Here is a 13,523-nt window from a genome sequence, read left to right on the forward strand (position 1 = left end):
GATGATTAAAGAGAAGGCAATTACTTTGTCTGAAGCCCAATTGACCCATCAGTCAGGTATCCCCTTAAGTAACACTTTTGAGTACCGATCAGAAGCCAGGAGCTCTGGATGCTGGGCATTCACACACAGGGACCATTCACGTTCCCTATTATCTCCCAGCCCTCCTCTACTGCAGACCTCACTGCAGGGATTTGCAGAGTTCAGAGAGGTTAAGTCACTTATTCAAATTCAAGGCATAATGTGGACAGGGACACAGTGCTAGAAGCACCTCTCACCACAGCTGTCCTCAAGAACTATGTGGGGGAATTCCATCACTTACTCAATAATACTTTGAGCCTAGGAAGAGTTCATTAAATCTCAATAGGATAAATCCCAAATTCAACTCAGGACCAAACCCAGAATAAATCATACCATTTTATAGTCCTTTCACATATATCTACTTAATGTGAGGCCAGGAGTCATTTTCTGGTTACTGCTCACATGGGGCTGCCTTTCCTTTTCTTTTATCCATCTTTCCTCTTAACCAACTGTGCAAGAACAAGTGTAGACGTCTAGAAAGGATCTCAGTCTCATCCTTACAAATGCCACTGGGTGCAACATAGATTGGGCAGTTTCCACTGTTGTACAATAATGGAATGTGGTCATGAGCACCATTGTGGGGAAGAACAATACTTTCTATATAGCTTTGTAAAACCATTAAAGAGCACTAGCAAATTTAGAATCTGAATATAACTTTGGTTGTTCAGTAGTAATCAATAAACACTAGCATGGCAATGATTGTCATGTTGGCAAGACAGACCAAGTAAAGAGCATAGACAGAGAAGAGTACTAAAAGCAGAAGTTTAGAAGAACCTTAAAATCAGCACTTAATAGCAAAAGAGAAACTGGAAACCTAATAATTGGGATCAATGGTCTGAGGATGGGCACTACATTAGGAATGAATAGGGCTTTGCTTCTTGATAATTGCTTATCATATTTCAAAGATGAGAGACGCATCTCAGGATTGATGACTGCCATAGCATGCCTGGAAAGTCTGGGACATAGCTCTATCATCTTGTTGTATTTTTTTTAATTTATTATTTTTTAAAGATTTATTTATTTATTTGAAAGTCAGAGTTACACTGAGAGAGGAGAGACAGAGAGAGAGAAAGAGAAAGTCTCCATCTGATGGTTTACTCCTCAATTGGCTGAAATGGCCCAAGCTGCGCCAATCTGAAACCAGGAGCCAGGAGCTTCTTCTCGGTCTCCCATGTGGGTGCAGGGGCCCAACTTGGGCCATCTTCTACTGCTTCCCCAGGCCATGGCAGAGAGCTCAGTGGGAAGAGGAGCAGCTGGGTCTCAAACCGGTGCCCATATGGGATGCCAGCACTTCAGGTCAGGGCATTAACCCACTATGCCACAGCACCAACCCGCATCTTATTGTCTTTCAAAAGGAGATTCTAGGAGCTGGTGTTGTGGCATAGCAGGTAAAGCACCCACCTGCTACATCACCATCCCTTATTGGTGTTGTTTTGAGTCCCAGCCATTCTACTTTCAATCCAGCTTACTGCTAATGACCTGGGAAAAGCAGTGAAAGAAGGCCCAGTGCTTGGGCTCTGCCACTCATGTGCAAGACTTGAAAGAAACTCCTGGCTCCTGGCTTTGACCTGGCACTGCCCTAGCTGTTGTGGCCATCTGGGGAATGAACCAGCAGGTGCAAGATTCTCTCTCTCCCTCTCTCTCTTGCTGACTTTCAACTAGATAAATAAATCTTTTAAAAAGAAAGTTCTGGATGACTCACTTTGTTTTGTCTTTGATGATGTCTCACCCTCTACCCCTGTAGTAAATATACATACTAAATGAAGCAAAAAGAGTATATTACATCCTTTAATCTGGAATTCAATGGAGAGGATTTTCAGTACAGTTATCACTTCCTTTTAGCAGACAAAAAAGGCTAAAAGCATACGGAGATGCTCAAATTATTTAGTCAGTCATGAAATGATAAACTAAGGTAAATCCTCTACATTGCTGCTATCCATTCAATTCATCCTGTTGGGCCAAATAGTCACATGAATTTAGTGAAGAATTGCAAGTAACCCTTTAGGACTCAATTAATATTTTACCAAAGAGGTTTGTCTTTAATCATATCAGTGTATGGGCTAATTTTTAATGAATATGGAAAATGTGTAATGATATTTTAATATCACAATCTATATTATAATGTTTACTAAATGATTTTGGCAAGATTTGATTAAGAATCTAATTAAGGAATACAAAGTGAAATACCTGTGGTACCCATCTGGAGGACACAAAGCTGGTCACTTCTATTACAGACAAGCCAGTTTTGGAGAGTTGATTGATAAATTCAATTTTTATGTCTGTGGGAACTATAACCTACAAGACATAACAAATTACCTCATAAGTAATTGTATAGGGACTGCTGATATTCAAACAGAAAGTACTTCCTTATTAAAAGCAAATATTACTTATAATTTTAAAATTTAAATAGCAATTGGGAACTAATATAATCATGTAACAGAAAATACAAATAAGTCTTTGAAACCTTAAGAAACACTAATATTTAGCCTTGTCATTTGAAATAAGCTGTATGAAATAATATGTAATTACCTTCTCATTCTGCAATCCATCCCTAGGTCCAACTTCCACTATTTTAACATACCCAGGGAGTCCAGATAATTGAGAAGATTCCTGAAATAACAAAAAATAGAAAAATTTTAGACTGTCACTGCTGATTATTTGAAGTTGCACAATTACACTTTGGTAAGTGAAGTCTCATCCAGAAAGTTAAAGCAGTAAGAAATTAGCACAATTATATAATCCAAAGACCCCATTTATATTTGCAAGGTGTCTGGCGCATAACAAATCTTCCCAGGCAGATGATACAATTAATTCACAGGTTTTTATTGGGATTCTGCTCCTGGGCGAGGTTCCCAGGTCCCAACAGAGCAGGGGCCAGGGAAGCCACCAGCCAGAGGTTGGGAGGCTCCTTTTATAGATGTAGGGCAGGGCGTGGGGGTTAAAGGTTGAGGCGGGCCTGATCCTCATTGGTTGACCTTTAGGCACCCACGGGGACCTTGACAAGGACTTTTCTTCCCCAGAAGTGTGGGTAGGGACTCTCCATTCCAGGAAGTATAGGTCTTCCCTCCTTGTGGATCCCAAAGCTACCAATATTATTTATAATACAGTCATTTTTTTTATAAAGGAGTGCTACTCATTGTACTTATGCTTAAGATTCAAGAAATTAATTTCTACAATGTGAATGTGGAATAGGTAATCTACCAAGGATCTATGGAGAAAACCTATTGGTTAACTCACCAATGTTATAGCTCACTAAAAAATTAGATCATTATCTTAGCAGACTTCTACAACACTGTCATACCAGATTCTGTCCTCTAAAATATGAACTTATGTGTGGATATGGGGTTTTTGTTTGTGCCCCAAAATCTGAGGCTACAGAAAAAAGTGGAAGAGAGCGTAATGTGTATATTTCTTCTCCATGTCATATGGCACAACTACCATTTCAGTGTTGCTTCTTGAAGGACAGAACCTTAGTAGCACCCAAACTTCATTTTCCTGCTGGGAACAGTCTAGTCCTTGCCCCAGGTAACAAAAACTTTGTTCTATCTTTTGCCCAAATCTGAAATGGCAAATGTCTGGATCGTGGAACCTCTGGATCTAGTCTAAGTACTATGTGTCTACTATAAAGAATAGATGTGCCTTCTAAATATACCTATGTAGAAGGTTGCTATTTGAAGTAGGGAAAATAAGAGCCTTTCTAAATTTCATATCACAGTTAAACTTGGAAGTAGGCTACATCTTTTCAGACTGTACCAATATAACATCTTTGTACTTCTGAGTTGAGTAATACGTGGGTAATCACTTCATTCTCCAAATGAGTAGCTGATGGAATTGCCCAAGATCCAAAGGATCTACATTTCAAAATCTTGTTTTGCTTTTCATCAGAAATGATGAATTCCAGCCTGCCAATTCATATTGTCTCACTAACAATCATTGGCATACACTGGTGAAGATGCAGGGCTTAATTTGTCTATGGTACATAAATATGCTCACTGGCCTTCTTGGTGTCCAAAGCTGTTACTGACTTTATCAGCATTCTAAGCTAACTAAAAGAACTCAGCTGGTTCCCATTACAATGTTTACAGGCCACCCTCCACAATTTCTATGAAACTGTGTGATTCAATAAGCAAAAATTAACCATGGAGGAAAATTCTCATTTCTTCATCTTCTGTGCAGGTTGTGATGCATGAAGTTAACTTGGAAGAATGAATGATTCAGCAGAGGCATGGGTGAGGTTTAAGCTCATTTTTGTATGGCAATTGTGAAATCATGCAGAATTTATAGAGTAGCTATAATTTCAACTAAGGAATAAAGGAAAGTATGGGATGATGAGGCAGGATAAATGGGAGAAGCTCATTATCGTTAGTATTTCCAATGTGAAAATAGCAGAAATGAAACATGAACAAAACAAGGGAATTGTAAGCCATCTAGTCTCATTATCACTGATTTGTTCCTGAAACTGCAATTTCAATAGCAGTTAGCTTGGAGCACACATAGACAAAGAATTCTTCTTAACTAAATAGTGATGTTTACTCAAAGAAGGAAAACGTTATTGAAGATTATAACAGTGTGCTGAGTATAATTAAAGAACTGGGGACATTTCTTTGCATCATTGTGGTGTGGCTGCTTTATTCATAAGCAATATGAAGAAATTAAAGTAAACAATTATTTCCATTTTAGTCAGAACAGAACATGTGTGCATTTGATATTATTATACATTCTTCTTGAATTGAATGCTACTTAAAACTGTTAAAGAAGAAATTCATTAATATAAGTAATAACTAATTTTTGAATACTGCATGTGTCATCCATTGGGTATACAACTGGGTATACATCAAACTAGAAGCAGTAATAAATGGAACAATTATATAAACAGTAAGAAATAGCATGCAGTGGGGAATATCTGAAGAAAGGTAAGTTCTAGTGGGGGGAAACTGGTCTCGTTTTGAATTATTGTGTTCTAGGTGCTTGGACAACATTCAGACAGATTTGTCCACTAAGCACTGTTTGAGCATATCTGAAGATCCTTAGAAAAACTAATACAGAGATAGCAATCCCAGGAAGTGAGCAGTGATTGGCAAGAAGGGACTCACACATCACACATATTTCAAAGTATGGGTTAATGCTGAAAGACTGTCCAATGGAGAAGGAAAGACAGGATGTGGACTAGATGATACCTGCACAGGCAGTAAGCTGCATTTCAGGAGCTGCCCATGAGAAACCTCAGCACTTCATAATGGGCAGCAAGCAAGTCTGCCGTTGGCTTCCATGGGAGATACTATCTCTGTCATCCAAGACTGTTTGCTAGACAAACATCCATGAAAAGTTATTTCCAAAGAAAGACAATCAATGTCATGTTAGTTGGGTTGGGGGACCTTTTTCTACAAAAAGTTATTTGGATATTTATAATATCATTTTCAGGCCTTAGAAAATCATCAACTTAAAAATTTGGCTTCTATAGATCTATGGAATTTTGAGTCTCTGTTGTGGTTGCTTTTGAAAGACAAGACCAAATGATTTCATGGGCTGGATGTTTCCCATCCCTGTGACATACAGATATGCACAAGACTCATGAAGAATTGTTTCTCAACAATCTTACCAACTTCGTTAATACTCAATTGCTTTTGTCATCCAAAACTTTTTTCATTATCCAAGATTCAATGTGTCATCTACACAGAAAAGAGCTTTCTAAATAGAATTAAATAATTTTATTTCTATGACCCTCTAACAATTTTGGAAATTTATTTTAAAACATATTGGTACTTCTTTGCCTATTTCTCTCTTTTTTAGTAAACTCTCAGAGCTATCCTAATGGGAACATAATAAGTACTTGATCAATGTTTCCTAAATTAATGAATTGAAGAAAAAATTAATATGTACAATTTAGAAAAATAGGGGCCGGCACCGTGGCTCATTTGGTTAATCCTCCACCTGTGGCTCCGGCATCGCATATGGGCGCCGGATTCTAGTCCTGGTTGCTCTTCTTCCAGCCCAGCTCTCTGCTGTGGCCCAAGAGGGCAGTGGAGGATGGCTCAAGTGCTTGGGCGCCCACACCCACATGGGAGACCAGGAAGAAGCACCTGGCTCCTGGCTTTGGATCAGCACAGTGCTGGCCAGGGCAGCCATTTGGGGAGTGAACCAACAGAAGGAAGACCTTTCTCTCTGTCTCTCTCTCTCTCTCACTGTCTATAACTCTACCTGTCAAATAAAAAAAATTATAAAAAAATAATGTTGAGCTTTCATTTAGTAAATGTATGTTAGCCAACATTATTATCATATCCTGGAACAAAAAATGAACCATGTAATTAAAATTCTCACTCATAACTAGATTACAATATAGTAGCACAGGGATCTACATGCTACCCTGAGGCACAAGACAGGAAGACATTTGTCTTACACACTGAACAAGTGAGAGTTAATGAATGACTTATAAGTTACAAGGAATTGGTTTTTACAAAGTAGTGTGCAGAGGTTAGTAACACAGTCTGTAAACAGGCCTATAGTCTAAAATTTATTTTTATAGCACTGAGTGTTCTATATTACTAAGCTCAGTGTATCCTGTTTAATGTACGGTATAGTATATGATACTAGTGAGAAACAAAAGGCGTATTATCCAGAGTGAGGGCTTCATAAAGCTGTCTTATAAGACTGGGCCTATGCCCACATTTGATATCAGATTTCTAATGGATCACTTTCATAGCACAACAAAAGAAATACTATCTTCTATTTACATGTTGCTTTATTTTTCCAAAGAACTTTTCTATCTACATATCATCTGTAAAGCTAAGCTGTAAGGTGAGCAGAACTGAAAGTTTAAATGACTTTGTCCGTTTACCTAGCTAAATCCCCTGGCTTCTATTCTAGTTTTCTTAAAGATTAGATTAAACACATTACCAACTACTGAGTTCTTGGTTGCAAAAACTAATACTGAACCACTCTATTACACAGAATATAAGTGGCATATTTATTCACATTTTTCAATCTTACATAAAGTCAAAAGGAAGACACATTTTGATAGGGCTTTCTTGAAAAGCATGTGTGTGTGTGTGTGTGTGTGGTGTGTAGTATGTTTCTCAGCAGTTAGAATGGGTGGCTTTACACGGTCAACCCACTCACAGTGATAGATAGGATTCTTTATTATTTACTGTATTGTTTTTTTTTCCTACAAAAAAGATACCGTCAATGGAAAAAATTTGTAGACAGATCTGTATATGTTACACTCACTTTATTTTTGTGGAGCGATGTTTTGCTTAATTAAGTCTCTATGGATATTGAACATCCTGTTTCACAGCCAGTATTCCCAAGGAGAAAGCCTCTGATGGCGAAATCAATGCTCTCACTACTCAGGTGAGAAATCTAAATCAGGAGATTGTGTGGTTTTCTTTTAAAATTAAATTGGACTTATAGTAGCATTAGATATTAGCTTTTCCGAAAGAACCTATTTTTGTCATTTCATCTGAAATATGAACTTGGTGGATTTTCTGGTAATTTTAGATTCTCTAAATGCTGTTATTTGCTATTTCTGAGATATTAATTTCTCTCTCAACCAAATATAATCAAAAGCACATAAAATATTGTCACTGCTATAGCAGATATCCACAGGAACATTGCTCCTCTAGAGCATTCAAAAGACATTTCTCTCTCTGAGTGCCTAACTAGAATAAAGGAATGAATCAACAAAGCTGATATTTGAATCTTTCTTCTAGAATGTCCATGTGCCAAGGTTGATTCAAAGGTAACCTTTTGTAGTTTAATAATAATGTATTCATAACCAAGTAAAAATAATTACATAAGGTACTACTAAGTCATCTAAAACTCCATGAACAATATGTTTTAATTTACTAAATCAGAAGGTGAAGGAAGGTATCTGTTTACATTCCAGGAGTTTTTGGACAGCGAGAAAGAAAACTGAACAGTATGCAGCACTTTGTTCCCCATAGGCTTCAGGCAAAGTTTTAACAGAGATGAAAATCAAAAGAACACTGTTGTATTCAGATATAATGATACATGAATATATTAATATTTATTTATTATTATTATTTATTATTACACTTAGTGGAAGATCAGTAGTGGGTGTCAATATAGGTGCACACATGACAACATGAATCCCTTCTGGAAATATGTAAACTTTATAAATGCTTGAATAAATCAGCAGCACTTACAAAAAGACATAAGAACATTAAACAAGGGATATAGGCCACATATAACAGCAGGAAATGTAGTAGCATGAAGCAAAATATCAAGATCATCTAAAGTAGAGTCTCTAAACATTTGCATCATATAAGTTACCATTAAAACAAATTCCATCTTCAAAAAGTGACTTAAGGGGCTGGCATTGTGGGGTAGCAGGTAAGGCTGCCTCCCGTGATGCTGGCAATCCATATAGCCTCTGGTTCGAGTCCCAGTTGCTCTAATTCCAATCCAGCTCTCTGCTAATGTGTCTAGGAAGGCAGTGGAGGATAGCCCAAATGCTTAGTCCCCTGCCACCTCCTGACTTCTGGCTTCAGCTTGGCCCAATCTTGGCTGTTTCCGCCACTGGGGGAGTGAACCAGCCAATGGAAGATCTCTCTCTCTCTCTCTGTCTCCCCCTCTCTCTGTAACTCATTGACAAATAAATAAGTGACAGGCAAACATGCACACATAGGTTTTTTATTCATCAGCTCATTATTTTAATATAAAACTATAAATATAATATGAATAAACTAGTACAAATGACGAAAATAGAGTATGTAAATATAGATCGTGTAAACATTTATAAAGTGTGGAAGGTAAGAAAATAATATAAAATGAGGAAAAGCATGTGTAAAGAGAAATAAGTTGAACAAAACAAGAAAAATAGTAATTTCAAAGTAAGGATTCAGTGAGCCACCCAGAAAAACCATTATAATGAATTCAAAAGAGGGCAAAACATAAAAACATCCATGCATTAATGAGCATGATATCCTGCATACATAGTACTGCTTCTTTAAATGGTGACTGCTATTTACATTATTTGATTTTGATGAATAAAATTATTCTGTATTTATGATAGTTTCTGAAAATGGTGGTTTATGATAGAAAATGCAACTATTGGAGCCAGTGTTGGGTGCAGCACGTTAGGCCACTGTCTGCAATACTGGTATACCGTTTCAGAGTGCTAGTTTGAGCCCTGACTGCTTCACTTCCAATCCAGGCCCCTGTTAATGTGCCTGGAAAAGTAGCAGAGCAAGGCCCAGGTGCTTGGTTCCCTGAAACCCACTTGGGATACCTGGATGGAGTTTCTGGTTCTTGTCTTTGGCCTGACCCAATCCCAGCCACTAGGGCCATATGGGAAGTGAACCAGTTGAGGGAAGATCTTTATCTGTTTCTCCCTTCCTTTGTCACCCAGCTCTTCAAATAAATAAATAAATAAGTAAATATATTTTAAAAGTAAATGCAATTATATTAAGCTAGTTATATAAACAGCATAGTCTCATAGCCAAAAGTTTAAGAAAACTTTTAGAATATCTGATTTTGTAGATGTTTTAGTTTTCATACTGCTAGGCTGGTATTGCAGTGCTTTTGCTGGGGAAGCTTGGCTTAACATAAGATAAATAATCATATTTAATATAACATAAGATAAATAATCACATTTAATCATACTAAATGATTATTTAAATTTGTTTTATTATTATTGACAAAATGAAATTACATTGATTTACATGACTTTTTTACATGATTTACTGTGAAAGTCAGAGTTACAGCGACAGAGAGACAAAGAGAGAGATCTTCCATCTGCTGATCACTCCCTATTTGCTCACAACTGCCAGCACTTGCCAAAGCCAAGAGGCAGGAGCTTCATCTGAGTCTCCCGCATAGGGGGCAAGAATCTGAGCACTTGGGCCATTCTCTCCTGCTCCTCCCAGGCCATTATTAGGAAGTGGAGCATCCAGGACATGAATCAGTACCCAAATGAGATTCCAGCTTCACAGGTGGCTTTATCTGATACAGCACAATGCTGGCCCCTACATCACATTTTGTTTATGTAATGTTGGTTGTATAACATTGGCAATTTGGGAAATCATTTCAGTAATGTGCTGTGACATTTTCGCTTTACAAAACATTCATTTAGGCATAATAAACTATTCAGCCATCCACATAATTCATTTGATTAATTTTTTTTCATATTTTTAACATTTTTAAATTTATTTAGTTGAGAGGCAGACATACAGACCATTCTCATCTGCTGTTTCTCTTTCCAAATGTCCACAATATCCTTGACTGGGCCCAGTCAAAGCTGGGAGCCAGGAATTCAATCCAGGTCTCCCACATGGATAGCAAGAACTTGGATACTTGGACCATCACTATTGCCTCCCTGGGTTTGCATTATAAGGAAGTTGCAGGTGGACCCATAACCGGTATCCAACTCAGGCACTAATATATAGGATACCAGCAACTTAACTGGTGTCTTAACCGCTAGGCTAAACATCCACCTTAAAATTTTAAGATTTTAATGAAGCTCTTCCAACAAAAATATTCCCTTATATTATGTTTATTTTCTAATGAATAAAAACCAATCAAAATGCCTGATTATTTCCATGGTTATGGACAAGCAACAATAATAACAAACTATGGCGTCTTAGATCTCATGAAATTTGTTAGGGACGAATCATTAACTAGCAAAGATGGTAGAACAGGTAGTTCACAGAAATCATACCCCATGCTAGTGAAGTTAAGTGAAGTCTATAGGTATGGACATTTCAACTTTTTTTTTTATTTGATGAACTACAGACAGCGAGAGGGAGAGAGACAGAGAGAAAGGTCTTCCTTCCATTGGTTCACTCCCAAATGGCCGCCATGACCAGCGCTGTGCTGATCCGAAGCCAGGAGCCAGGTAGCCAGGGGCCAGGTGCTTCTTCCTGGTCTCCCATGCAGGTGCAGGGAGCCAAGCACTTGGGCCATCCCCCACTGCCCTCCTGGGCCACAGCAGAGAGCTGGGCTGGAAGAGGAGCAACCGGGACTAGAACCCGGCACTCATATGGGATGCCAGCACCGCAGGCAGAGGAGTAACCAAGTGAGCCACGGCGCTGGTCATTTCAACTTCTATTATTATTTCTATACTGAATATCATGATATGCTGTTCAGATATTCCTGATAGGACTGAGGCATTCCCAGAAACTGGAGTTTTTGCAGTTGATAGCATTTCACTGAACCCTTTTTCAAGAACTGCCTTCCACTAAAGAAAGTTAATTCATTCAAGGCATTCAAGGTCATGACTTCTTCCAATGATCATAATGATCCAATGAGTGGCTGACGAAGGAACATAAAAGCCTAGACCCTTTGCTCCAGGGTAGTACAACCAGAAGGCCATAGGAACTGCAGAGATCCCAGAGTGACTGACTGAGGCCTTTGTTGTGACTACATCATGTTTAATTTCTTCCTCTGCCTAATCCTACATCCTTCATTTCCCCTCAGGTATTGAATCCAAGGGTAACAACTTCCTGAAAACAAATCTTCATCCAAAAATATGTTTTCTAGGAAACCAGACCTGAGAAAATCAGTGCCAGAAGTGAGCTGAGGAAGTGGTCTCTAAAATGAGATTTGGGTGCTAGATCACTTGCTGGCTAACTTTCAGTTAGTGCATATCCTTTGAAATAGGTAGGATATTGCTACTTCCTTGTAATTTGCAGCAGAATTATTGTTGAAATATTCACTGGTTCTCAATCAGGGCAATTTTACTTACCAGGATGTGTTTAACAATGTCTTAGAGACTGTTGGGGTGATCACACACCGCTGGGTGCTACTGGCATCTCGTGGGTAAACATCTCCACTTCCAATTTCAGTTTCCTGCTATTGCACATCATGGGAGGCAGTGGTGATGGCCCAAGTATTTGCTGTCATCCATGAGGGACACCTAGATTGAATTCCAGGCTACTGGTTTCAGCCTGGCCTAACAGTGGCTATTAGGGTCATTTGGAATATGGAATATCTCTCTCTGTTTGTCTGTCTGTCCGTCTGTGTGTGTGTATGTGTGCGTGCATTTCAGATAAATAAATAAAGGATATAGGAGTGATGGCATCATAACAAACCTGCTTTAAATACCAGCACAGCCTCTGCCAAAGTCAGAAACATTTTTAAAGGATGACAGTGGAGTACCAGTGTTGGTTGCAGATTCTTTACTTCTGTGTCAACTGTGGTATTTCTGCAAAATCAGATTACCAAGGACTCAGGTACAAGGTATGTGGGTACTTAATTGGAGAATGCATTTTTTCTGTAACTTATGAGAAGGAAAAGATGAAAAAGTTCCTGTTTGCTTAGGACAGACTCAAGCACAAAATATTTGCCATTCCTAGTATAATCAAGAATGTACTTGTTTTATTTTTTTAAAGATTAGTTTTTTTTTTTTTTATTTGAAAGGCAGATTTACAGATAGGAAGAGGCAGAGAGAGAGAGAGAGAGAGAGAGTCTTCTACCCAATGGTTCACTCCCCAAATAGCCGCAATGGCCAGAGCTGTGCTGATCTGAAACCAGGAGCCAGGAGTTTCTTCCGGGTCGCCCATGTGGGTGCAGGGGCCCAAAGACGTCTACTGCTTTTCCAGGCCACAGGAGAGAGTTAGATTGAAAGTGGAGCAGCTGGGACTCGAACCGGCACCCATATGGGATGCTGGCACTGTAGGCAGCAGCTTTACTGGTTACACCATAGCATCGGGCCTTCCAGAATGTGTTTATTACCACTTGAACCTATTTACCCACACACACAGATAAAGGTGATTGGTTTTATTCACTATTCCTTCACTTAATACAGATTAAATAGCTAACATGTGCAAAACCCTATGCTAGAACTCAAAGAAAGTAGGCCAGCGCCGTGGCTTAACAGGCTAATCCTCCGCCTTGCGGCCGCCGGCACACTGGGTTCTAGTCCCGGTTGGGGCACCGGATTCTATCCCGGTTGCCCCTCTTCCAGGCCAGCTCTCTGCTATGGCCCGGGAAGGCAGTGGAGGATGGCCCAAGTGCTTGGGCCCTGCACCCGCAAGGGAGACCAGGAGAAGCACCTGGCTCCTGGCTTCGGATCAGCGAGATGCGCTGTCCGCAGCGGCCATTGGAGGGTGAACCAACGGCAAAAGGAAGACCTTCCTCTCTGTCTCTCTCTCTCTCACTATCCACTCTGCCTGTGAAAAATAAATATAAATCTTTAAGGAAAAAAAAAAGAACTCAAAGAAAGTATATTTCAATACAGATTAATTTTAAAGGTTTTTTTTTTTTTTTAACAGGCAGAGTTAGACAGTGAGAGAGAGAGAGAGACAGAAAGGTCTTCCTTTTCCGTTGGTTCACCCCCAAATGGCTGCTACGGCCGGCGCGCTGCATCGATCCAAAGCCAGGAGCCAGGTGCTTCCTTCTGCTCTCCCATGTGGGTGCAGGGCCCATGCACTTGGGCCATCCTCCACTGCCCTCCCAGGCCACAGCAGAGAGCTGGACTGGAAGAGGAA

At 39.3% G+C, this 13,523-nt stretch overlaps 1 protein-coding gene across 3 annotated transcripts in view; it reads right to left on the bottom strand.

Moving 5' to 3' along the window:
- Positions 1–13,523, bottom strand: part of HMGCLL1 (3-hydroxy-3-methylglutaryl-CoA lyase like 1) — a 151,583-nt gene that overhangs the window by 107,089 nt on the left and 30,971 nt on the right. For all 3 annotated transcript variants that reach the window (XM_062187558.1, XM_062187557.1, XM_062187556.1), the window contains exons 2-3: positions 2,608–2,688; positions 2,266–2,373 (exon numbers count right to left, since the gene is read on the bottom strand). In XM_062187558.1, coding sequence (XP_062043542.1) covers positions 2,266–2,373; positions 2,608–2,688 — 189 coding nt within the window. The remainder of the gene's footprint in view (positions 1–2,265; positions 2,374–2,607; positions 2,689–13,523) is intronic.

Source organism: Lepus europaeus, chromosome 3 (assembly GCF_033115175.1).
Source record: "Lepus europaeus isolate LE1 chromosome 3, mLepTim1.pri, whole genome shotgun sequence".
In the NCBI taxonomy this organism is placed as follows: Eukaryota; Metazoa; Chordata; class Mammalia; order Lagomorpha; family Leporidae; genus Lepus; species Lepus europaeus.